Source organism: Gopherus flavomarginatus, chromosome 19 (genome assembly GCF_025201925.1).
Source record: "Gopherus flavomarginatus isolate rGopFla2 chromosome 19, rGopFla2.mat.asm, whole genome shotgun sequence".
NCBI classification, from domain to species: Eukaryota; Metazoa; Chordata; order Testudines; family Testudinidae; genus Gopherus; species Gopherus flavomarginatus.
The window spans coordinates 12,601,282-12,627,372 of record NC_066635.1 but is presented as its reverse complement, the minus strand read 5'-3'; the positions used below and the strand labels follow the sequence as shown (position 1 = coordinate 12,627,372).

At 42.1% G+C, this 26,091-nt stretch overlaps 1 protein-coding gene across 4 annotated transcripts in view; it reads left to right on the top strand.

Moving 5' to 3' along the window:
- Positions 1 to 26,091, top strand: part of LOC127037648 (S-adenosyl-L-methionine-dependent tRNA 4-demethylwyosine synthase TYW1-like) — a 130,577-nt gene that overhangs the window by 31,939 nt on the left and 72,547 nt on the right. For all 4 annotated transcript variants that reach the window (XM_050929648.1, XM_050929649.1, XM_050929652.1 and 1 more), the window contains 3 exons: positions 7,555 to 7,607; positions 11,178 to 11,296; positions 24,202 to 24,311. In XM_050929648.1, coding sequence (XP_050785605.1) covers positions 7,555 to 7,607; positions 11,178 to 11,296; positions 24,202 to 24,311 — 282 coding nt within the window. The remainder of the gene's footprint in view (positions 1 to 7,554; positions 7,608 to 11,177; positions 11,297 to 24,201; positions 24,312 to 26,091) is intronic.

Here is a 26,091-nt window from a genome sequence, read left to right as displayed (position 1 = left end):
GAGATTTAGTCAGGCTGCTCTAGGCTGAGCAAGTGCATAATGGTGGTGCCTTTGGATGTTTAAAAGCTCGCTGGTGCGGTTTACTGACTCGGTTAGACCTCAGCAAAACCAATATTCCCATCGTTATTACTGCTTGCTGTGTGCGCCACAATATCTATGAGAGTAAGGAGGGGACATTTTATGGTGGGGTGGGAGGTTGAGGCAAATCACCTGGCCGCTGATTACATGCAGCCAGACACCAGGGCGGTTTGATGCACAGCACACCCTGCTGTGCTCTTCTGAGAAACTTTGAAAACCAGTTTCATGACTGGCCAGGCTATGGTGTGAAAGTTCCGTTTTGTTTCTCCTTGATGAAAACCTGCCCCCTTGGTTCACTCTACTTCCCTGTAAGCCGACAGCCTTCCTTTGATCTCCACTTGCAGGGGCAATAAAGTCGTTGTTTCAAATTCATGCATTCTTTATTAATTCGTCACACAGATAACCCAGGAGGGGTGGGGGAGGAGGGAAGCACAGGGATGGGGTAGTTGTAGGGACACCCCCTAGAATGGCTTGCAGCTCATCATAGAAGTGTCATGTCTGGGGCTCAGACCCGGAGCGACCGTTTGTCTCTCTGGTTCTTAGGTAGGCTTCACATGGCACTGCTGCAGGTCCCTATTATAACCTCTGTCTGGCATTTTTTCAAATATTCCAGCATTTTGTCCTTTGGAACGGAGTTTGGATAGCACGGATTCGTCTCCCCATACAGCAATCAGATCCAGTACCTCCCGTTCGGTCTATGCTGGAGCTCTTTTGCGATTCTGGGACTCCTTGGTCACCAGTGCTGATCAGCTCGCTAAGTTGGCCAAACAGGAAATAAAATTCAAAAGTTTGCAGGGCTTTTCCTGTGTACCTGGCCAATGTATCTGAGTTGAGAGTGCTGCCAGAGCAGTCACAATGGAGCAATCTGGGACAGCTCCTGGAGGCCAGTACCATCAAGTTGCGTCCATACTATCCCAAATGCGACACAGCAGGGTCGCTTTCAGCACTAATCCCCTCATCGGGGAGGAGTACAGAAATCAATTTTAAGAGCTCTTCAAGTCGACAAAAATGGCTTTGCCATGTGGACGGAAGCAGGGTTAAATCGATCTAATGCTGCTAAATTCAGCCTAAACTCGTAGTGTAGACCAGGGCTGAGCTTATACCGGGATAGGCACTCGCACTCAGACCAGTATAACTGCATCTGTAGTAAGAGGGTTTTGCCTTTTTCATTATACCAGTATAGTTAAAAACTTCCTAGTGCAGACAAGGCCTGAACATCTGAGTTTTCTGGAGATGCTTTCAGTTCCGATGGATGACATGCTGTTGTAATGGAGAACACACTCTATCAGTGGCAGAGAACATAGAATGTGATCCCTGTATGGATGCCAAACAATGGTTTTTGGGTTTTTTTTAAATCACTTGATAAAAATGGTGCAGCTTGTGTCCAAGTTGTGGTTAATTTTTTTACTGTGTACACCCTGCTGGCTGACAGCTGTAACGTAGCTTCTGTCTCTTCTTTTAAAAGTCTGACTTTCAGAACAGATCATTACCAAATGTTCTTTTTATCCCCATATTATTATAGCCAGAGGACTCTCATTTCTCTCAAAAGCTGATTTGCAGGCTATAATTCATGTCTTTTATAACACTTAGGCTTGATTACTGAAATTCACCATTTGGAAAGCTCTAGTTTTTTCAGAATTCATCAGCTAGAGAAAGCTCACTTGGTACAAAATCCTAGTTTTGAACTCCTTGTGCTTTCAGTAAATTATTTTTTTTGTTGATTTCATTATGATCCTGCTTAGGATGTTAAAGGTATTTCATGGGCTTGACTTACATGAATCGTCATTAAAGATGTGTTGATGAGTATTTCTTTTGAGCAGTAGTATGACCATAAATCCATCTAGTTGTGATTAGAGAGTGTGCTGTCTGGAAAGCATTTTTTTATTTGGAGTATATTGAAGCTAAACTTTCTGCTTAAGCCTGTATCTCATTACAAGTGTTTTGGGAAGATATGAAACTTGAAACTTCTTTGCTGACACCTTGAAACTACTAGCAAAGTCAGTTGAATATGTTCAGAATGTCCTTGGGAGTATCTATGCACAGGCTTACCCTGAGTGCTTTTAGATGGGACCAATAGCTGGATTTAATTGAGATGGCCATTGTAAGCATAGCAAATAGGAAAGAAGATCAATAGGGTTGCCACAGAACCAAAAAAGTATAACAGTGAAGGTGACCTGGCACAGCTGATGGAAAAGGTGTGCTGGCGTTGGCACTGAAGAGTTCATTATTTTTGGTTAGGTAGCAGACACATAGCATAATGAGAGAGAAGAGCCTCATTTTGATTCTATCTCCTTTCCACCCACAAAAGATGCTACCGTATCCTGTATAGCAGGAGTTCTCAGACTTTTGTACTGGGGACTCCTTTCACATAGCAAGCCTCTGAGTGCGATCCCCCCTTATACATTAAAAACACTTTTTAATATATTTAACACCATTGTAAATGCTGGAGGCAAAGTGGGGTTTGAGGTGGAGCCTGACAGTTTGCGACCCCTCCCCCCCATGTAACAACCTCACAACCCCCTGAGGGGTCCCGACCCCCAGTTTGAGAACCCCTGCTGTATAGTTTAATCATGAGTATGAACAGTCCTTTTGTGCTCCTGTCTTCTGTGTTACTTAGGCTGGCTTGCTGCCGGTAGTGATAGACCAAATGGGAGATAGATAAATGGGTTTTAGAGAAACTGGAGGAATGGTTTTAGTCGTTAAAATAGCCGTACTGAGCTATTAAACTTTAGCCACTAACCTACATGGGGATGGGTTTCATTTGGCTTAGGACTTTGCCATTACTTAATAGTTCTTGAAACCACTAGGATGGCCGAGTGGGTAATTATCACCAAACTTTCCACACAGTCAACGCAGCAGGTGAAGAGCTTGGCTTACCAGCTACATAAATTGCTTGTAAGCACTTCTGCAGATCTGTGTGCTATTTCTTCCAATAGTATAATTCCTGGCACAGACCAACTAGATGAGTCAGACACTTTTCATTGCTAAAGTTGGCTAAGAGCTTCAGCCCCTCATCAATGTTGAGCAAAATCTTAGGAGGCGCTGAGCATGTACAGTTCCCATTATCTTTATTGGAGGTTTGCAGGTGCTCAGCGTACTGAATTTGGCGTGGGTGGCCCTTATTCAAGGGAAATAAACATTGTAGGTTCAGGATCCCATTGTAGGTCAGGATCCCAGACATCACTGTGAGCAATTGTAACACTAATGGAGTCCCTGGGCCTTCTCAGTTATCATACTAGCAAACCACATTCCAGTTTTTCCCCCCAGTCACTGAAAATGCTGTTCATAGCTCCAGATAGTTATTCCAAAGTGGCCAATCTTCTGTCTCTCATTAAATAAAACCTTCATTTTAGTCTCTTAAGGGTCTCAACATCTCTTAAGATTGATCTGATTTTTTTCATTACCCTGAACTGGTCAACAGGGGATTTGGGCATATGGGTTTTATTTTCAGTAAAACTTTAATATAATAGGTTGTTTTTTGTTTTTGTTTTTTTTAGTGATAATATTAAGCCTTTCTTACTGACATGCAGTGCAATAGTCCTTGGAGAAAATAAATAAATCTTTCCTAAAACTGTCGATGGAGGGCTGCAAATGGCACCTGATGAATGGGTAAAATGTTTTTTAAAAAAAAGGCGTGGAAGCTCCGTGGAGTAATGTGAGCTACAAATGTGGTCAATGGAACCTTTGTGGAAGGGAGGAAGAAGACGTGCAGTTAGTTCTACTCAGACAAATAATAAAAATGAATTACAGTAGCAACTAGAGGCTCCAGTTGAAATCGGGGCCCCACTGTGGTAGGCATTGCAGAAACCTAACAAGAGGGAGTCCTTACCCCAAAATGCTCACAGCCTAAATAGACAAGACAAGACCCAGGACAGGAGGGGAAGAAGTGGCACAGGGAAATGAAATGACTCGCCCTACAGTATGACTTTGGGCAGTAGCAGAGCCAGGAATAGACTCCAAGTCTCCTGGCTACCAGTTACATGCCCTATCCGCTAGACCAGGCTCCCATGCCTCATATGGCTTTGGGTTTTTTTGCTTTCCTCTGCAGCATGTGGGTGTGAGCCACTTGCCAGGATTATTTGAGCATATCTCACTTAATCATTTCCCTGCCATTGCAGGGGCCTCCGGCTCTGGTGCACATCTGGCCCCTGATATTTTCTGATTGTGATGCATAACAGTCTCCTGAGGTGTGTAATATTTTGGTCTAATTTTGGTTGTTGGGTTTAGTGTGCGGGTGCTGGGTGATGGTGGTGGCGTGTGATGTACAGGAGGTCAGAGTACGTGATCTGGTTCCTTCTGGCTCTAAACTCTGTGTCTCTATGTAGTTTTGGTGAAAATAAATCCTATATTTTAAATGTTGATTGAGGCTACACAGATGCCCAAATACGTTAGTAAAATGTGTTATTTCTTAAAAAGATGGGGACAGGCCCTCAGCAGGTGTAAAATGGCATAGTTCCATTCATAGAATCATAGAATGAGTGGACTGGAAGGGACCTTGAGAGGCCGTCTAGTCTAGTCCACCAGAACTAAGTATTATCTAGACCCTCCCTGACAGGTGTTTGTCTAACCTGCTCTTACAAAATCTCCAGCGACAGATTATACAACCTTCCTAGGCAATTTATTCCAGTGCTTGACTACCCTGACAGGAATTTTTTCCTAATGTACAACCTAGACCTCCCTTGCTGCAATTTAAGCCCTTAGCTGCTTGTTCTATCCTCAGATGTTAAAGAGAATAATTTTTCTTCCTCCTCCTTGTAACAGCCTTTTCTGTACTTGAAGACTGTTACCATGTCCCCCTCATTCTTCTCTTCTCCAGACTAAACAAACCCAATTTTTTCCATCTTCCCTCAAAGGTCATGTTTTCTAGACCTTTAATCATTTTTGTTGCTCTTCTCTGAACTTTCTCCAGTTTGTCCACTGTAAGCTTTTCAGGGTAGGTACAAGTCTCTCTCCATTGAAGTAATTCATTCTGCCCCATAGGATTTTTGATAGCCAATAGTTCATTGTCCATCAGAATTAATTTTTGTGTAACTTCTGCCTACGTAACATGCTTTCGGCTAGTCCTTTGAAGTGCTCTCTACTCCCCTTGACTTCAGTAGGAAGTGAAGGGTGCTCAATACCTACGAACACAAATAGCCTGTTGAGTGCTGTATATACTCAGTCGATAAAATAGTTGCACAGGCTCCTGTGCTTGTAGTTCATCATGCTGCTTTATTTGTAGTTGGTACATCTGACTCAGATTCTTACTCTCGTTTTAATTGTGCACTGACTTCATTGCGGCTTCGGGGGTGTGTATATCAGAATGGAGCATCACCGTGAGCCTGGTTGCAATGAGATGTGTGTGATAACTTCACAAGTGAAGAACGTAAAATAAACACACTAATTCTGCTCTTTGATTCGCTGTGGGTGGCAGTGATTGGTTCTGTGTGCCGAATGGTAGGTTTTTATATCTAGCTCATGCTTCTGGGCAGGAAGGAGGACTTGATTCATAAACTTTTATTTGCCTTAAAAGAATAAACATCATAAACATCTGCTGGAATTAACCAAGAAAAACTAGCTAGCTGAGGTAAACCTTTGGGTCTGTGGGTGTCCAGTCTGCATTAATTAGTAAAGAGCTCTGCATTTGGTCTGAGTTACGCAAGTGGGCTTTCCGAATCCCACTTATCTCTTTGTGCCCATTTCGTAGTGAATTTAAGTCTTACAGACATTTGGGTATCTAAGCATTTTGTTTTCCAAAGATGAAAATAACCTAATGTAGACTATTTAGGGTAATAGTGCTTAGAGCTTAATGAACATCAAATTCATTGGGATGAGAGGATTAATTAGATGAAGAAATGTGTGTTAATACTGTTGTAATGTCATGAAGTGATGTCAAATTTACATTATCTTCAGAATATAGGGTTGGAGTCTTAGCTGGTGTAAATCAGCGTAACTCCACTAAAGACAGTGGAGTTACCTCAATTTACGCCAGCTGAGAATCTGGCCCACAATATCTTGAGTCTAGTTTAAAACCCTGAGGCTTCCTTCCTGCTTCTCTCCATTTCAAGCCCATCATTCTCCTTTCCATTTCTGACTCTTATCACTGTTGCGGCATGAGTGGGCTGAGGAGAGCTGGCTGTGATTCTCCTTGGTCTGTTAACCTTGCTTGTCCAGGGGAAGAGTCACTGCTAGGGTTCTAATTTAAGGTCGGGACAGTTTGGAGAATGACATACGCTGGCTATTTAGCAGCCTACTTGAGGCCCTGGGTTGGTCTCTGCCCCGTTTTAGTGAACAAATATCACTTCACATAGGCCGTTTGCTGGTACTCTTGAGTGTATGTTGAAAGGGCATGAAGATGGAAAAGTCATTCTCCTGAGGTGCCCCCTTCAGAACTAGGCAGAGACACTAGTGTGGGAGAAGCTTCTGGAAGAGGTGAGCAGAGGTGTGATAAGTCTTGTTCTGGGTATAACCTGTACTTTTGTTTCCTGCACCTTTCTGAAGGGCTAGATGATGCATTATGAGACTGAAGGGTCTTTCCTACATTGATGTCTGCTTTGTACCCTTTAGCCCTACCCTAGAAACCTATAAGCAGCTGGACTTTGCACCATGCAGATAGTTCAGATTCACCTCCTTCTGCCTAAGCTTTCCTCCCTCAGGTTTAGCTGTTCCCAGGGTTATTCCTGAAGATCCCTTGTGTTCCAGACCCTATTTCCTTTTGCCCTTGAGAGAGAGTCCATCCTCTGTATGACTGGTTTGGAGCTAACTGGCTAGTTTGCTGCTGTGATTCTGCCATAGTTACAATGTGCCTAAAAAGCGGATGTCTCAACACAGACTCTTTGTCACTGTGCTTTGTCCTAGAGTCTGCCACTGTGTTACATGGCCCCATGTTGGAGCCACCCTCTTTTCATCAGAGGGAGACTGGACAATATAAATATATCATCTGTAAACAATCAGCAGCCATCCTGAATGAGGTGAAGTCAGTTTTGAGTGGCATGTGGCTTTCCCTCTGAGGTCTGGGCTCGTGAGAATAAAACAAGGCCGATGCTATCAATGAAATAGCTCTAATGCAGGGAATTGTTCGTGTGTGTGTTAAGTTTCTCCACCAAGGTAACTTAGGGCTCAGCTTGCCACACACTAACTCTTTATGCAGACAAGGTGTGACTCTCCAGCACACTAGCTCACCAAGCACTAGTTTGCTGCGTGGACATCACTACACTACTAAAAGTTCCGTAGTGCACTTTGTAGCGGGGGCCACGTGACGAGTTAGTGCGCAGCAAGCTAGTGGTGCTGCACATCACACTCTGGCTTGTAGCTCATTAGCTCTCCGTATAGACAAGCTCTAGTATCGTGTCACATCCACCATATGAACACCTTTAATTTTTAGGGGGTGGCTAGCGGGGCAGGGAGATGTTAATACTCTGAGACTAGATTAATTTTGTGTGCCAATTACTGCAGCTTAAAATCAATGGAACTAATCTTTCCCTTTTTTCTGTCCAGGTTACAAATTGATTGGAAGCCATTCTGGTGTGAAGCTTTGTCGGTGGACAAAGGTACCTTTTTATTTTTTTAAGGTTTTGCAACACTAACACACATGAACATCTAGAGACCTAAATCAGGTGTGACTCTTCTCTGTCCAAAATAACCATTTGAAAATAATTACCTGTAACCAAACCTTAAGCTGTCTATAATGTTGTCGCTTTGCATTTTGATTTATTAAATCCGTGCTGTGAAGAGTGGAAATATGATTTAGGCAAAGAAGTTGGAGCCACTCTCTAGTAGTCTCATTTTCTGCAGCTTATTCCTGTTGTTGTAGCTCCTGTCTGCAGCAATATATAACATGAAATATAATTGAGAATGTTGGGGAGATTGTTTTCACCACAGAGGCAAGGTCTTCTAAAGCAAAGACGACACATTTCATCGTAAAACTCACCTAGCTATAGCAGGGTATTCAGACCAGTTTGTCCTTTAACTGTTTCTGGTTTTCTGTGGTTGTACTGCCTTGTCCTTGGATTTTCTGCATTTGTCAATCAATAAAATGGATTTTATTTCTAAGGAGTAAAATAACTTTACTAATGTGTTAGATTCTGAAAGTTGCATTGTATAATATTGCCCCGCCCCTCCTTTAAGCCCTATGATCCTAGTTTTGTGACTGATTTAAAGGGTCTACTCTGTCCCCTCATTGGAAAAACAGAGAATGTTATGAATTTTGCAAATTCAGTGTATATTTTACTACAACATTCTCAGAATTATAAACTCTGGGATTAAGCACTTTTATTGAACGTGGTGACACATTTTTAATTCTGGAGTCATGGCAGTGATAAGTTTCCTGGGGTCTCTCTGTTTTTGGCACACGATTAGCTTGGTCTGTTTTAAAAAGAACTCTTTGAATGATGATTGCCAACATGGGTGGCTGAATCTAGTTTTTACTGAAATGCCTGATGGAGAAGTGTCACATCACAATATCTGCACCTGTGAATGGTTTAAAGCACACCCTGCCGTACTGTCATGAATATTTTGTAAGGCATATTGATCCTACTAATGCTTTTGGTGACCACTGCATCGATTGCAAAAAGTGGTCTGTAAAATTACTTTAAAAAACATTCCTTCTGTGGTTTTTAACATACTAGGAGGCAGCGATATACTTAAAGAAAAAGTTGTCCGACTTGGTCAGTGCTGCAAATGAGAGCGAAGAATAGAGGACTGATTTGTTTTAAAGTGCCATCGCTTCAAGCAATATTACATAAAACCCATTAAAAAGTATCGAAGTACAATTTGGGAATGGATGGAGGCACTACGTAGTTATCCCAAAGGGCATAGTGTGGATCTGGCCTAAGTTACCAGTTTCAGACTAGTATCTTAATTGATTTTAGTAGATTCAGTTTAAACCAGTGGAAAGCAGAAGTAGGCCTAAGGTTTATTAACGAAAACAAGCTGTACAGTACCGTCTTAACTGATTAGATGTATTTATGCTTTGCCGTATTACAGAAAAGAATTGGCAGGTACGAATGATTTGTACTTCTGGGCATCTCAGAATATCCATCTGCACTATCTGGCTCTCTTAGATGATGTGCATCTTCTAAAATCCATACAAATATGGCATTGGGCAGGGACTGTGTTTTTGTTCTGCGCTGTTCTGTACAGCACCAAGCAAGGGGTTCAAGGACTCCTAGGTGCTACGATAATACAAATAATAATTTAACACCTGGTTGGAGGCAGAGGGCACAATCACCTTTTTTAACCCCTCCGCCCTTTTTTTTTTTTTTTTTAAATCACTTCATGCATAATTACTGTAATGGTTAGGTATTAGCTGTATTTTCTTTTTCTCTGAGAGGATGAAACTTTAATTTGGCTCACTGAGGCTTTTTGATTAAAAAGGTTTGGTTTAAAAGTTAATCCATTATATTCCTCTTTCCCTCTTGATCCTGTCCCGTTTGTTGTTGTTCATCTGATGTGTTGTGCAAAAAACCCAGAAAATAGTGTCTGTCCCAACCAACATGCGTTCTAAATAGACTGCAAATTCCTAAGGGAACAGTGGTTCTCAAACTTTTGTATTGGTGACCCCTTTCACACAGCAAACTCTGAGTGCGACCCCTGCATATAAATTTAAAAACACATTTTTAAAAATAGTTAACACTATTATAAATGTTGGAGGTGAAGTGGGGGTGGGGTGGAGGCTGACAGCTCACGACCCCCAAGTAATAACCTTGCGACCCCCAAAGGGGTCACGACCCCTGTTTGAGAACCCCTGGATAGATGCTGAAAACCCAGGTGTAAGGAGATAATGCAGTCCTCCTGGAGCAGACACTTGGTGTAAAAGAGGGTTTGTATTATTTAGATTAGGATTGAGAAAAAGAAGCAGATTTTTCAGGAGAATTAAAATAAGTGGATGTTTAATAAGGCAGCCTTTAAATTGATTTTTATTACTATTTGTAGTAACTTTTTACAAGAAAGTTACCTTTAAATTTACAGCTAAGTGGCTTAACGTGTTGGTTATTGATAGTGAGTATTTTTGTAAGGCTGAAAGCTTTAATAACAGATATGGTGCATGATACTATTTAAGAAAAAATGATGTTTAAGCTAGAACTGTGTTTCCTTCCTGTAAAAGAGAGTCATGAATTTTCCAGCACTGATGTAAACTTTTTATATAGGTACATACATAAGCTGTTGTGTACACTGATCTGCTTGCCATGAATTTTCTCAAATAGACGATATCTGTCATTATTGTGGCCTACTGCTTACACTTAACCTGAGTTGTGGAATCTGTCCATGGATGGATTTGAAAATCAAAGTGGCTGATGATTGAAATTGAAGATCTGTTAGGGGAACAAATAACTATACAGCATTTGATATGACAGTATTAAAAACAAAAATGATGCAAAACTTAAAGAAATGCCTGTAAAGATGTTTGAGTGTTGCTGTATTAACTGCAATACAGCATCGGGGACTTAATCTCCATTCCAATGCATTGACTCTGCTGTGGATTCTTTGGCAAAAGAAGCTTAATTTAAGCAGCCTTATTGGCAGGGGTGGCTCCAGGCACCAGCGCTCCAAGCACGTGCCTGGGGCTGCAAGCCGCGGGGGGGCACTCTGCTGGTTGCCGCTAGGGCAGCAGGCAGGGTGCCTTCGGCGGCTTGCCTGAGGAGGGTCCGCTGGTCCCGCGGCTTGGGCGGACCTCCTGCAGGCGTGCCTGCGGAGGGTCTGCTGGTCCTGCTGCTTCAATGGACCTCCCGCAGGCGTGCCTGCAGGAGGTCCGCCAAAGCCGCAGGACCAGCGGACCCTCCGTGCTTGGGGCGGCAAAATGTCTGGAACCGCCCTTGCTTATTGGTATTCAGGTTACTGAGCTAATTAATCACAGGTATAAATCTCTATGAAGTCAGTTACATTGGAATTTTCATATGTTCCTAGGTTGTAAAGCCAGAAGGAACCATTGTGATAATCTAGTTTGATCTCCTGTATAATGGAAGTAAGAATTAAGTTTGATCCATTGTCTTATTTCTTTCTATGAAAGAAGCTGAAGTGTGTCTGGAGTTGTCAGATCTTGTTTTTCTAGATTTTGTGTTTTGCATCATTTGATTGCAAACTGTTAAACTTTTTGTGCCTTTTTCTTTCCCTGTTTCTAGTTGATGCTGAGAGGTAGAGGAGGCTGCTACAAACACACCTTTTATGGCATTGAAAGTCACCGCTGCATGGAGACCACACCAAGCCTGGCTTGTGCAAACAAATGTGTGTTTTGCTGGAGGTAAAGTACTGATGATGATTTACTTTGGTGCATTAATTGGTGTGTTTATAATCTCCTCCTGGATTCTTAGCATGAGAGAAAGACCTGCAGGCAATTCTGTGAACTCAGCATACCTATTCAGCAAACAATAATTCAAAAAATTTAAATCTGATTTGTTGCGTGCTGACAATCTGTTGTGTGATATGTGTACACACACTTAGTAACACATAGCCTTGATCTTGCTACTGGACATGTGCTTGCATGTGGAAATGCAGTTGCAGGGTCAGTACCTCAATGCCCTTCTTATTACAATTGCAAATGGGAGGTTTTTAAGTTTAAGGTGTTTCATTACCAAAGGCTGCCAAATTTTGCATCCAGAGTAAGAAAATATTAATATGATAAATTTGGTTTAATAGCCCTCTTTAATTTTTAATCCATTTGTATGACATTTTTAAAAGACATTTTAAAAAGATCCTTTTATAGTGCCTGAGAATTTGGTGGAAGAATTAATTCAGTGTATGTTCTTGCAGTTTCGATAGTGAGAGTGGGAACATTTTCAAAAGCAACCTTGAGTTTCTAAAGCATTTTTCATCTGGAAAGATGACATTTAGGCTATAAAGGAGCTAGCCAAGATACTGAACATGCTGTGCTTTACTATGCAGCTAATTTTTTCTTGCAACGTTAAGTCCACTGGAAAAAATATCTACCACTAATATGCCATCATGGGACCTGATTCAGCTGAAAAAAAAAAGTCAACTTCTACATGGTGCAGGGTCACAGAAGAGTTAAATAAATGTGTTCATATGTTCTATGTTGTATGAACCTGGGTCTCTCTTGTGTGTGTGCGTGCATTCCTGAGTACCCATCCCAAGATGAATGGTTTTGTTAATAGTGCCTTTAGGGGCGTGAGCTTTGTCGAGAGCTGAAATTTAAGATAATACCTGAACTAGCACTCCTTACCCAGGCAAAAATTTCATAGTATTCAGCAGGAATTTTTTTGCCTGAGTAGAGAGGGCCAGGTAGGTCTGGTGGGAAAGAATGTAACCTTCAGTATAAATAAAAACACTGAAGTGAAAATGTGATGAATGGGAGTAGCTGAAAATTATTTCAACTTCTCAACTGTTCTTTCTTCTTCTATCCGATTAACTAATTCAATACCGTTCAAACTGTACTTAGCTTGGGTATTATTTCTCCCCAAGAGCACATAGACACCGTTCGTTTTCATATTCTGCTAGTGTGCCGGACCTCTCAAGATCATCCTGTGAAAACAGCTGCATTCCCCTGAATGTCCCCTATTTTGATACACCTCTACTCCTATATAACGCTGTCCTCGGGAGCCAAAAAATCTTACCGCATTATAGCTGAAACCGCATTATATCGAACTTGCTTTGATCCTCCTGAGCAGGCAGCCCCGCTCCCCCGGAGTGCTGCTTTACCACCTTATATCCGAATTCGTGTTATATCGGGTCGCATTATATCGGGGTAGAGGTGTAGTCTGCAAATTTAAGAGTAAGAGTATTTTAAATAACAGTCCCAGTGCAGAGCAATTGATGTAATTTTGAAACGGACTTTGAAGATAACTACTATGTAAATGCTAAGTTCAAGCGTTCTGCATTTGCCATCGTATTTAAATCAACACTTGAGCCTTAATTGGTACTGTAATCCTAAATAAGCTCTCCACACCGCATGGTTTAAAAGGACACCATGAATTTCCTATGGCATGGTTAATGGGTGTTATTTCCCCACTCTATTCTAAAGTATGTCATAACTATTCTGTAACTAGAAAACAAAATGTAGTGTTGTTTTTTCTTTTTTCTCTTTTCAAGACTTGAGTTTGTAATGGTGCAGTTAATTCTGCAATGGTAACTGTGCCATTAGGAGCGATTTTGACGTGTGTAATTGTGTAACCAATCCCAACACAGATGGGGCGTAACATAAACGTAAAATAGAAAGCAATAAAACCACCCAAACGGAGCTTTTTGATACCTCATGTTCTATTACAGAAAATTTAATACCGTTCCCCTCCAAAACAACCCAACTACAGTATTTTCTATCAGCAAGATTCTGTGTCTTGAACTATGGGGCTGAATCAGAAACGCCAAGGAAGAGTAAATTTGAAAGTACGATAATTGGGATAAATCACCAAGTGTGACACCCGCCATATGACTCTAACTCATAGCTCTGTGGAGGCCATTTGTCACTTTTTAAAATAATATTGGAAATGGAGTAGCACTAATGAATAGTAATGCTGGAAAACGGATTTTGCTAATGGTGACAAACTGAGTGCAAGGAAATCACTTTCTAGAGGACTATGCTGAAAAACATTCTAGTTTATTTGCTTTGGGTGAAATGGACCTAATTGGTAAGTTCTTCGGTATGAACAGGAGGATTGTCTCTTCAGCTGTCAGATGCAGTTAAATACACGGATACAGATGTGAAAAACAGATGTGTAGCAAATTTCAGTGATCTAGGGTTGTCCCTACCTCTTTTTGTCCAGTTTTTTGGAGGAGCTAGGTACAGCCGAGGTAGGCCAGTGGTTAGGTCACTGGCCTAAGACTTGGAAGACCAGGTTTAATTTCCTACTGCACCACAGAGTCCCTGTGTGACCTTGAGCAAGTCACTTAGTCTTTGTGCCTCAGTTCTCCATCTGTAAAATGGGGATAATGATGTTGCCGTGCCTCATAGGGCTATTGTGGGGATAGATACATTCCAGGCTGTGAGGTACTCGGATACTGTGGTAATAGGGAGCACCGACTGGTGGAACAGGCAGGCTCAGAGGTACTCCAGTATATCAGGTGGCACCCCAGAGTGAAGGGTAACCTGTCATAGTTATCATCTGTGCTGTTGGAGACTCAAGTGGCAATGGTTTTTGATCCAATGCTAGTAAAATATTTTGTAATATGTATTTTCCTCCTGACTGGCCTGTCAGCTAGCTCTACACACTCCCCCTTCACTGGGTTTCAGAGCACAGGTTCCAGCCCGAGCCTGAACATCTACACTGCTATTGTTATCCCTGTAGCACAGCCTGAGCCAATTGACCTGGGCTCTGAGACTTGCTGCTGCCGTTTTTTTTGGGTTTTTTTGTTTTTTTTACACAGTATAGACATACCCATATTGGTAAATGGTGACTATTCCAGTGCAGGTGGGGAAAAGGCACAAGAAGCCTCTTTCCCCACCCCCACTCCCCTGGCAAGGCATGACTGTAGTTTGGCTGTCTTCACTCAAGGTGGGTGCTGGCTAGCATTGGTTGTGATGTTCATCGTCCTAAAGGCCATATGCTTGAGTGTGGCCATGGCTCGGCCCTTGGCACATTCAACTCTGCAGCTTGAATCCCTTTTTTTTAAAAGTGTGGTTTGGCTCATTCCATCATCTGTGGAAGCATTATGCCTTGTGTAGATATAATGCCCAGCATTGGTGAAAGGAAGCAATTAGGGGTGCTCTGTCTTCAATACTACTTCCATTCAGAGACAGGCAAGATTAAACTTGGCCCAGGATTTCCTAAGCTCAGTGTACACATTGTCGTCATATGCTAATACTGTAGTCTCTTCATGGGGCTCAAGGGATAATATGCCTGTTTTTTAAGGGCTTATTCGTGTCTTAGTAAAGTGAGTAGGAGTCGGCAATGGGAGAAGGAACAAACCTTTAATTATTATAGTACATAAATATCCCAAACTAATAATTCACTTTACCAAAAAAAAAAAAAAGTAGTCTGTCACCATCCATTATTGCTCTTGATCTGTCCACTGTATTTGTCGTATCTCTTCAGCTTCATTGTCTAAATGGAAAAATTTAAGTGACCAAATCTTTTAATCAGTTAGAGGAAGCGTGCTGACCGAGTTTTCTGACACCATGCATATTATATCATGATTACTTAGGAGATCACGAAGCAAACCTGATTTGATTATATCCTTTGGCTGAATGTCTAAAACCCAATCAATTACTATGGAGAGATGAAGCAGTTAAATAAGATTTCAACTAATAGGTTTTATTATTTTGTATTTGAGTAGGAGGCAACCGGAATAAAATACCCTATTAGCTCATATTTCTTCTTTTAACACTACATTGGTTATAGCTGTGTCCAAATGCTCAGTCTCTCCCTGGTACAGCAACCTGAAATTTTTGTGGCTTGCACTCCTCAGAGATGGATTTCCTTACTGTAATACTTGAATATCTGTGTTACCAATCAACAATGTTCAAAGAGCAAGAGTCAGGCCCCCAGAAATAATGAAATTTTGAAAAGAAATACATTGTGAGTTTTCAAGCTTTTCTCTGCGGTTGGGAGGGCAAGAAATGTACCTTTTAAAAACAAAACCAACAAAAGCAGACTCTCATCTAATAACTTGACTCCAGAAGCACCGGCTTTTAGAGAAACATTAAATATCATGATAAAAATCATGAAAGTTAGCAACACTGGGATGTAATAGAACTACATTAAATAGAATTGGAGCCTGTAAGCCAGAGAAGGCCCCTGCCATTGTCAAACAACCTACTAATTTTAATAAGTGAAGTCATCTTCCTGTAGGGGTTTGTTCTGTTAACAAAAACAGGGTAATTCAAAACTAGCATTACCTAAACTCTAGCTTTAGCCTGCTCTACAGGCTTGATTTGTCCTCTAGTTTTTTGTTTTCCATAAGACCAGACTGTCCCAACTCCTGCCTTCCTTTGCTGGTCACACTGGCTCAGTAGTAAGGACCCTACAGGTGTCAGCACCTGTGTGACAATGTATAGAGGTGCTTGTTAAGTCCCTATGTGTAAGGGGGTTCCTGCCTATCACCTGGGTAACCTGGGGTAGGGCTAAAGCAGAGGCACAGCTAGCCAGAGAAAGGATGTATTTCTTTCCTCTTGGCTTGCTGGAGACTTGAACGATGGGTAGTGGCGATGACCCAACCAGCTTTGGTCTTGTTTTTAATTTGTTTGTATTAATAACGCCAGCCTTGAGGAAAGAGCCCTGGGCTGAATGGTAGCATGGGGCTTTAGTTTATTTTCCCTTGTTGCTGGGTAAGGCGCTGGGAAAATTCTGTCACAGGGCCTAATTCTGGATTCCTTCCACAGGTACAGTTCAGTTGACTTCAAACATGAGGGTAAACCGGATGGTTTGCATAATATATAGCTTGGGTTTGATGCCAGCAATAAATGGTGGAAACATGCTAACAAAAAGGTTATTTGAATCGAGAGCAGAGAACACCTTCCACAGGCCTATAGGTACAGTGGCTTCTGTGGCTGCCACCTCCATTTTGTAGCAACTTCTTTATGAGGTGCTCCGTTCAGTATAAATACCTAATTAAATTCTGCCTTGTCAAGTCTGGGCAATATAGGATGGGGAATAAGTCTCACTATATATATACACAGTAGTACTGTCCACTTAGATAGTATTTTCCACGAGTGCCCTACAAAATAAGGAATATTATTATCCTCATTGTACAGAAGGGGAAGCTGAGGTACAGCAAAGTGAAGTAATTTGCCCAAGGTCACATAGTGAGTATACAATAATATGTATTCAAAAAGTCCTCTAAAACCAGGTAGTCTGGTCCAGTGGACAGGATACTGGGTTGGGACTTGGCTTCTATTCTTGGCTCTGCCTCTGATTTACTGGATGACCTTGGGCAAGTCACTTTAGCTCTCTGCTTCAGTTTTTCCCATCTGTGAAATGGAGATGATACTTTCCTTCTTTGTATGGACGAAAAACATTTTTGAAAAGCTAGCTGATATCATTAATGAGATACCTTTCCCTCAACATTAATTTCCCAGTCTCAACAGCATACCAGTACTGAAATCCATACTTTTCATCACTCCTCCTCTTGTATCTTAAAACTATGATGTTCGATATCTTGTACCTTTTATGTCAGTGGTTTTCTCTGTGACTATAAAGCTTTTTTGAGACAGTACTATAGTATCAGTAATGAATATTGTTATGAGCTGGTAAGGCATTGTTATGGGATGAGCAAAAACCTTGTTGAGATTGGTGTGTTTGAATTTACTCTGTATTTAAGATAACTGTAAGGACAAATCAATCACAAGCCACTACCTAAGACAAAAGGGTTAGGTGACCCTGCCCAGGAGTTTCGGACTAGTTGGGTGGTGATGTTTTGCTGTTTTTTTTTTTTGAGTGGGTGTGAGGGATGGCAGAACAGACAGAGGCTCAGAGGTGAAAAATCAAGAAAGCTTCTGAGCACGATATGTGACCCTGGGAAAAGATAGTGCTTTTAGGTTGCTGGATAAAAAGGTTTGGGGCTGTAAGCTAAGAAATTCTCTTAGTTTTTGGTTCCTTCTGTGTTCAGAGAAGCAGGACTCTGTACTTTCCTTGTAAATAAACAAGATTGCATCAAAAAAAATACCAGACTCCATCAACATCTGCTTCCATCTGGAACATCCTCAGGGCCCTGAAGTATGGCTAGCCGCCCGGGTCAAAAGGCATAACAATATAAGAAAACTATTGGAAGCACAGAGCTCACTTTCCTCTGCTAATTATTGCACGTGGTTGGTGAAATGTCACTCCGTCTTGCCAATCCATTTTTGACAGTCTTATGAGTTGATTTTGAAGGAGAAGCTTCCATGTCTCCTCAATCTTGTTAAGTGGGGAGCAGTTGTGTTGATTGCAATACACATTTCCTTAGGGAAAGAATATTAGATACACTCAGCTGAATTCTGAGAAGTACTTGTTTTCTTAATGCATTTCAAAGGTCTCTATTAGAAAAAGCATGTTCTACCAAATTACATGGCTCTTAACCCCAACTCTTTCCCCTCCTCATCCCAGCCCCCAAAATAAAACAAACAAAAGAAATATATAGCACAAAACCATTTTTGGTGACCGAGTAAAGTTGTTGCTGCTCATTGAAGCTAAGGGTGGATAAATGACATGCCCAAGGCCACATTGAGAGTTAGTAGCAAACAAAGAATATGTTCTAGGAGTCTTGATTTTCAATCCCCAACCACTAGACCATACTTCCTCATACTGTCTGTATGCTGGTGTTCCACTCTGAGTTACCTAGGCAGGCAGACTCTGACACTTCAATTATTTTTCTGCTATTTGTTTCTTTATAATGGACTGGGCTATTTTTTCACAGTGGAAAATAACTCCTTGTTCCGTAAAGGTGTGCAGTAAATCCACTGACCTTTTTCCATTTTAAGCAAATAGTGTTTATGGAACTTGCCCATGGTAGTAAACTAGCAGTTGCTTTATCGTAAATATTTACACCATAGGAGCATTCATCTTCCTGGGATAAAGTTAAGATTAATTGCCAGGGTCCTTTGGGTAGTATTGGTAAATGATATAGGTTGATCAAAGGCCTTATGAGAATACAAATAAGGTTCACTTGTAGGCCACACTGATTTGCTGAGGGACCGCTAGAATGATCTGAAAACTCCCTGTTGTGTTCGATAGCAGTACACTATAACAACCATGCCTTATATTTTAGAGTAGCAGAGCAGTCTCCTAAATGAATACGTTTTGACTTTGAAAGTTCTCTAGTACAATAGGATTTTTTCCCTTTCTTTTGAGTACGGTGTGTTAGTGCTGGAAAGGGAAGAAAGTCCCTGTAGCAGATCACTGACTCACTGCTGCGGCGCTTCCTGCTGGTTGCCTTGGGAATTAGCTCAATTCCAGCACTCTGAGCACCCTCTGCTGGCTGGTGTCTCGCCTGCCTCAGGCCCCCATGTCCCTTCCGGACCCTGGTGCCCTTTACCTTGGGGTTTTGCCTCCACCAGTACCGTCCACACTCTGGGTCTCCCCTCCCAGGGGAACTCCCAACCCTCTACACCCACCTTGCCTCAGTGGCCATTGCCAGTCATCATCTAGCCCCCTTTCTTTGGGGCAGACTGCAGTCTGTAATGACCACTCATCACTGGCAAGGGGGTAAGACCAGCTGCCTTTGCCTATCCCTGGGCTGCACCTCTGCAGCCCCAGTACCTGCTTAGGCCTTAAATGAGGCCTCAGCCGGGGCAGTTGCCAGGCTGGAGCTCCCCAGCTCCTCTTGCCCTTCCCCAACACTGCTCTGCTTTCAGTACCCTGAGCTTCCAGGCATCCAGGCCTTTCCCACTCCAAGGCTGGAGTGAAACTGACCCAGCTCCTCCCTTAGCCCTTATATCAGGGCCAGCTGTGGCCTGATTGAGTGTGGTCACAGCTGTGGCCGCCTCCCTAGTCAGCCTGCCCTTTTCCCTAGAAGTGGGGTAACTGCTCTGCTACAGTCCCCTCTGGGGAGGGATAGCTCAGTGGTTTGAGCATTGGCCTGCTAAACCCAAGGTTGTGAGTTCAATACTTGAGGGGGCCACCTAGGGATCTGGGAAAAAATCAGTACTTGGTCCTGCTAGTGAAGGCAGGGGGCTGGACTTGATGACCTGTCAAGGTCCCTTCCAGTTCTAGGAGATTGGTGTATCTCCATTTACAGTCCCCTCTGATTACTTGCGTACATTTGATCTTGGACTGTTCTTAAGACCAGAGTAACTGGTTGGGCACATGTTCCAGGACACCTTTAGAGCCTGCTGGTGAATGAAAATGTAAGAGTGAATTATTGGCTCTGGCAATAACTAGAAAATGCAGTCTCCAAAGCCATGAAATATGTTTTGTGTCCCCATTAAAATTCCATATGCCAAATAAGCCACTAGTAGACGTGACCCAGCGTGTTTATTAAACAGTTAGTGTGTGTAAAAAATTCAAGGCCTGTGAGACACTTATAACACTGGTCTACAATTTTTGAGAAGTCATCTGCTTCAGAGATAAAATGTGATATTTATTATGTATTTTGATGTGCTGAATTCAAATGTGACAATTAAAACAACTGATTGGCTACTGTTTCTAAGATATTTAAGGTTTTACCTTTTGTCTATGTATATTGTGCAGATAGTAGAGTTTTAATCATAAATTGTAAACCTAGGTCTTTTCATGTGTTATGGTTGCTTTACATGATAATATTTCACCTGTCCTGTTTATGTAACACTTTACAAATCAGCAAAAGAGTTATATAAATAAAATTTATTATGAAACAAAAGGAAAAAAACTAATGTGCATAGTTTAGTCCTAGTCTGTGTCTACTCGGCGCTTCTTGGCTTGTCTCTTGTATTCATTAAATGGAGCATCTCTTGTCACTGTCCAGCAATAGTCTGCAAGCATTGATGGGCTCCATTTGCCCTGATAGCCTGCCAGGAGATTCCACTGCTGTAGTCTGGAGCCCAACAGCTCTGCCTTACTCTTGGATAGTTCCAAATCCCTGACAAGGTCATTCAGTTCACCTTGTGTTATGAGGTGTGGTTCAGAGGAGGAGGATGGGAGAAAATGTGGGTCCTGTGACATTGATGGTTCAGGACCAGAAGTTTCATCCTCTTCCTCTTTCTCTTCTGACTCATGTGAGAATGATTCTGGTGCATCAGGAACCTGCAGTCCTTCTCCGTGGGGTACTGGGCGTATAGCTGATGGAATGTTTGGATAATGCAGAGTCCACTTTTTCTTCTTTGACACACCTTTCCCAACTGGAGGCACCATGCAGAAGTAACAATTGCTGGTATGATCTGTTGGCTCTCTCCAAATCACTGGCACTGCAAAAGGCATAGATTTCCTTTTCCTGTTCAACCACTGGCAAAGATTTGTTGCACAAGTGTTGCAGCATATGTGTGGGGCCCACCTCTTGTCCTGATCTCCAATTTTGCAGCCAAAATAAAGGTGATAGGCTTTCTTAACCATAGTGGTTATACTGCGCTTTTGTGATGCAAAAGTCACTTCACCACAAACATAGCAGAAGTTATCTGCACTGTTCACACAAGTACGAGGCATCTCTGCTCACTTTGGCTAAACAGAAATGTGTCCCTTTGCAAAATCAAACACTGACAAATAAGAGAGCACGACACGGTATGATTTCTAGAGCTAATATAGGGCAATTTGTTCAGCAGAGTGATGTAAGCTTCGTTATGATTGCATCATCCATGACTTCTAGGAATAACATGATGCAATTCATCTCATGTATGACGCAATACCAGCTTCAGATTGCATCATTCATTGTTTTGCCTAAAAAGCAAGTACTGTCCAAACCCAGTCATAGATTTATTCATAGATCCAGTCAAAGATGTATTTTAGTCATTTCTGGTTTAAATGGAGATCCCTTCCCTTTATAACTCACTTATCCTCCGCCATTCCCAAGTCAAGGGTCGTATATACTGACCCAATAGCATATCTTGAAAACTAGAGCCAATCAACAATGTTAAGCATCATTTTCGTTCTCAGTGACCCAGAATTAGTAAAGTTGGACTACATTTATTTCAGAAGCATTTTGGCTGTAGAGCAGTGTAATTAATGAGCATCCTGAATTCCTCAAGGATCTATCCACTTCCTGCCAAGTTCCCCCTATTAAATATGCATGGTAGAAGCAATAGAGTTAGACATGTAAGAGTTGTATAAATATCTTTTTATATTTCACCTTCACAACATTTTCTATGTTGGCAGGATAAAATAATTTTTTTTTTTGGAGAAACTCGAGAAGAATAAAGTTGTTTTTGGTTGTGATTCACTTTTATTTATGTATTTTCCCTTTGTGAGAAGTTAAAGATGCTGCAGGCATCAGTGCATGAATTTGTTCTTTAGCTGAACGAGAAGGATATTTGGTTCAAACAGGCACTTTGGCCTTGTGCTAGGTTGAGAATCCATTAGTTTAGCTCTGTCAAAGTGTGAGGTTGAAGGGTTTTTCTCACTTAGATCCCTTTGACATTGGTGGAAGTTTTTTAATTTAACTCAATGGGCTTTCAGTCAGGCCCTTAATTCTGGCCTGCGATCTCTTCCTTCCTTCTTTTAGCCACATATTAGATGTTATGCATGAGCTCTATGTAGCTGGAAGACTGAGGAAGGCAAGTGGCCTTGAAGACTATAAAAGAGTAATATCAGAGTCGAAGTTCTGCAGGTCAAAAGCTACTTGTCCGAAATGATCCTTTATCAGCATTTCCTTGAGCAGTGTTTTGCACAGTAACCTGAGCTGTGAATGCTGTATGGTTAGAAGGTCTGATCCTGTATTCTTTGATCACTGTTTTAATTCATCGGTGCTATTGCGTCAACTCTAGTAGGGTATTTTGTTCCCTCTATATAGCGCTTTAAATTTGTTCTGAGAGCTGTACTGAAATTGATGGTGTAAGTGCACAAATGAGAGAACAAACAGGCAGCCTTGTGAATAGGCAGGCAGCCTTTATGAATTTCAGATCAGTTCAAAACATGAACAGAGAATGGGGAATGCACAAAATTAGAGGAGAAACTTTCATTTTTGACCTTCTAAAAATAATGCAGTGTGTGTTTTGAAAACAGAAGAGGCACAGAAGAGCGCGCGCGCGTGTGTGTGTGTTATTTTTTAAAGACCATTTTAGGGCCTGATTCTTCTTCTTCTTTTTTTTTCTTTTTTGTTGTTGATACCAAGTTAACCTCACTGAGTTCAGTGGAATTACTCCACTGTTGTAAGAGAGAACAGAATCAAGCCCATTGTTTAGGACACCTTTCTGTGTTGTTACTGGTATGCACAACATGAATCACTTGTAGTGAAGGGAAACCATGCTTGATGTACTACCATTTTGTCTGGCAGTTATGATGCCTTTGGAATTTTGCACAGTTGAATTTCGATGGATTTATAGTATATCTGGAAAACTAAGGGAGAGGGTGAAATATAGTTGCAGGTGCTTGGCCTGTGGAAAAAGAATCAGTGCAGGCAAATGGGTTGAGTACAGCTGCTGAGACATTGATTATAAGTGCCTCTGGGTGGGTGGGCTTTCCTGACTCTGAGCAAGCTGCTGCATTGTGGTCTTACTCCAGCTCCGTCTCCAATGATTGACTGTTCTGTTTGCCGCTTACTTCAGTGCGGAGAACTAGTACTTTATGGTAGGTCTCAGTAATTCAATACTTTAAAAAAAAATCTTGTAAGTAACCAGAGAACCCCCCACCTGAATAAATCTAGGAAATTAACTGGATCCATCATAAATACATCTCTGATCTATTGCAAGTTACAGAGTCCTTCTTTTATATGAAATAACAAAGTCTGCTCTTGTCCGTTTTACACTGGAACTCACAGAAAGGATAAGGCTATTGTGTTAGAAACAAATCACTTCATTGTCAGTTGAGGATAGCACCTGTACCTTCAATATATGGCTAAATGGCCTGGGACCTGCCTTTGTGGGTGTGTCATAGTGCCACAGCTGCACTCCTTGGAGATTTTAGAGCTGGATCCCCTTGATTTTAATAGAGGCATAGTTGGAGGCAGAGTGTTCCCTTGGCTCCAGAATAGTTAGGCTTTTGGCCTTCAAAGTGTGCTGCAAGGCCTAGCTTTCTGCCTGGGGAGAAGAGAAATTGAGGCATGGGCAGGGGGTAGCATAGGCAGGGAAGGCTGTGCCTCCCCAAACAGCCTGGTGAGGCCCCATCCACGCTCTGCCCGCAGCTGTCTCCTGCCTGCTTCCAGTTACCTTTCTGCCGTTCTGCGGCCGAGAGGCTGGGTCAGGCAGGCTGGTGCAGATGCGCACAAGGCTCAGGGCTGGGACTGTGCTGGGGCTGAGGGCACTCCAGCTGCACCCACCTGGTGTGCTGGGTTTGGGGATGCTCCCAGCGCCCAGCCCTGGGGCGCTAGTGTTCACGGGGGTGTGTTCATTCTGGGCTCCAACGGGGAGGCGGGGAAGGGCAGAAGGGGAGGGGAGGGGCTTCAGGCAGAGTGGGAGCAGCCAGGGGCTAGTCTCCCCCAACAGCGTGTTCACCCATCACCCATGAATTGAAGGATGATGAAGCTGGCTGATTCGTTAGAAAAGTCCCATATATTTATTGAGTTGTGCGAGGGTTGGAGTTGTATTGGGGATCTCCAGCTGGCTTTTGTTATATTGTTTTGTTTTTTAAATAATGTCAGAGGTGCAAAGATTGGCAGGTGGGCTCATTCTTGTGTGTTACAAATCACAATAAAAAAATCCAATATTTCTCTTTTCAGGCATCATACAAATCCAGTGGGCACAGAATGGCGATGGAAAATGGACCAACCTGAAATGATCTTGCAGGAGGCTATTGAAAACCACAAGAGCTTGATCAAGCAATTTAAAGGTAATTTAAATTTATTTCTTTTAATGAAGCTGTTAAGCAGAAATCAGAACAGACACTAACTAATAAAGTGTGGATCAAAAAATGTCTAAAACTCTACAAAAGAAACATGAGACTAGTAAGGGCCCTCAAATGTAGGTAACTATGACATTTTTATGGCACATTGTTTGTTGTTGTTTTTTCCTAGATGATTTATCTTGTTTACATCATTAGAACTCAGCAGCCCCTGGGCTGCTAGTTGCTGCCATGTATTGGAGTTCCATGTATTGCTGCCATGTAGTTGCTAGTTGCTGCCATGTATTGGAAGGGAGCTCTCTCTCATACATGATAGCAGGAGTAAGATACAGGTTTGTGGACAGAGGCCCCACAATGGGTGGGGACAGATTGGGTGACTACAAATCTTGACCTTGCTGTATAAAAAGTAAGGAGAGATAAGAATGGAAGCTGCCCATTAACCTGAGCAGAAAGAGTGCCATAGAGTCTCATTGGAATGAGTTGCTCAGGGTATTGGCTGCATTTTCTCTCATGTTTATGTACCTGCTTTATGCACTAGAGGGTCTGATTCCCTCAGAAGTACTCGGCATCCAGAACTCCAACTGGAGTCAATAGGAGCTGCAGGAAATCAGCCCACCTAAATAAATGTGTAACTTGAAATCTTCTTGGCTTTGTTTCCTGTACGAGCTACTCATTAGCTCGCATCCTTTTTCAGATATAGAAAATTAGTTACCTTGCCGTGGTCAGCACTTGTGCATAAGAAAAACCAGCCTATTTGACAGGAAAACTCTAGAACTAAGCTCTTTCTTATTTATAGCTTAGACTGTGACTGTGTCAGGAGTCAAATGAAACATCCGTAAAATGTACAAGACAAGTCTATCTTGCATGTCATTGGGTAACCCATCTGTCTATCATGGCTGAGCATGGAGCGTGCCCAATGGATGAGAAACATGACAGGCAGAAACTTTTTTCAACAGTATGGAGTGATTCTGTCTAGTTCATTGGTGTTCTCTCTTATGTAAACCCAACTTGAGTTAAGCAAAGTCGGTCCTGCCTTCCTTATTTGTTAAGTTGGGGTGCTGATTTAAATCCTGTTATGTTTTGGATGAGACAGTTTCTTAGGATCTTCATACACTAGATGTTCATGGCCTGATTCTAATGGAGAGGGCTGGGGATTGTGGGGCCTGGGCTGTGAGGCTGTAGTGGGATAGAAGAGGTAGTATTTGTTGCTAGAATGAAGTGAGGGGGTTGTGGGTGCAGAGTGGTGCTGGTGCTAGAATGGGTTGGTCCTGGCAGTGCTTCTCCTTGCTCCACCTCCACCCTGACACAGCTTCCAGCCGCAAAATTCTCCATTGTGTAAATGATAGAGAGAGAGAGAGAGAGACACATCTTACTGATTGATTGGCTGCTGAAGGGGACAGGGGCAAGATAATTTATTTGATTGATACTTTTTCTAGGTAGTGACTAGTAAACCCAATTGCCCTTCGCAAGGGCACATGCTGCATAGGCATAATAAATAAATAACCCCAGAAAAGCAGGTAACTTTGGTATTGCAGTCCTGGATTTATACAAAAGTGTGCCCTGAAAATCTAGGTGCTGTAAGAGGTGGGGAGGGAAAGTCACTAATCTGCGTGTTTCTGATATGTTTAAACAAGATCCATAATACAGTACTATAATGCCAGTCCCATATGAACAGTGAAGCTTAATCCATAATGTCTGTTACCCCTTGAGCTGCAGTGCTTAGGCATATGTGAAATTAAAGTCACAAAGAACTGAGGTGGTGGAAGAT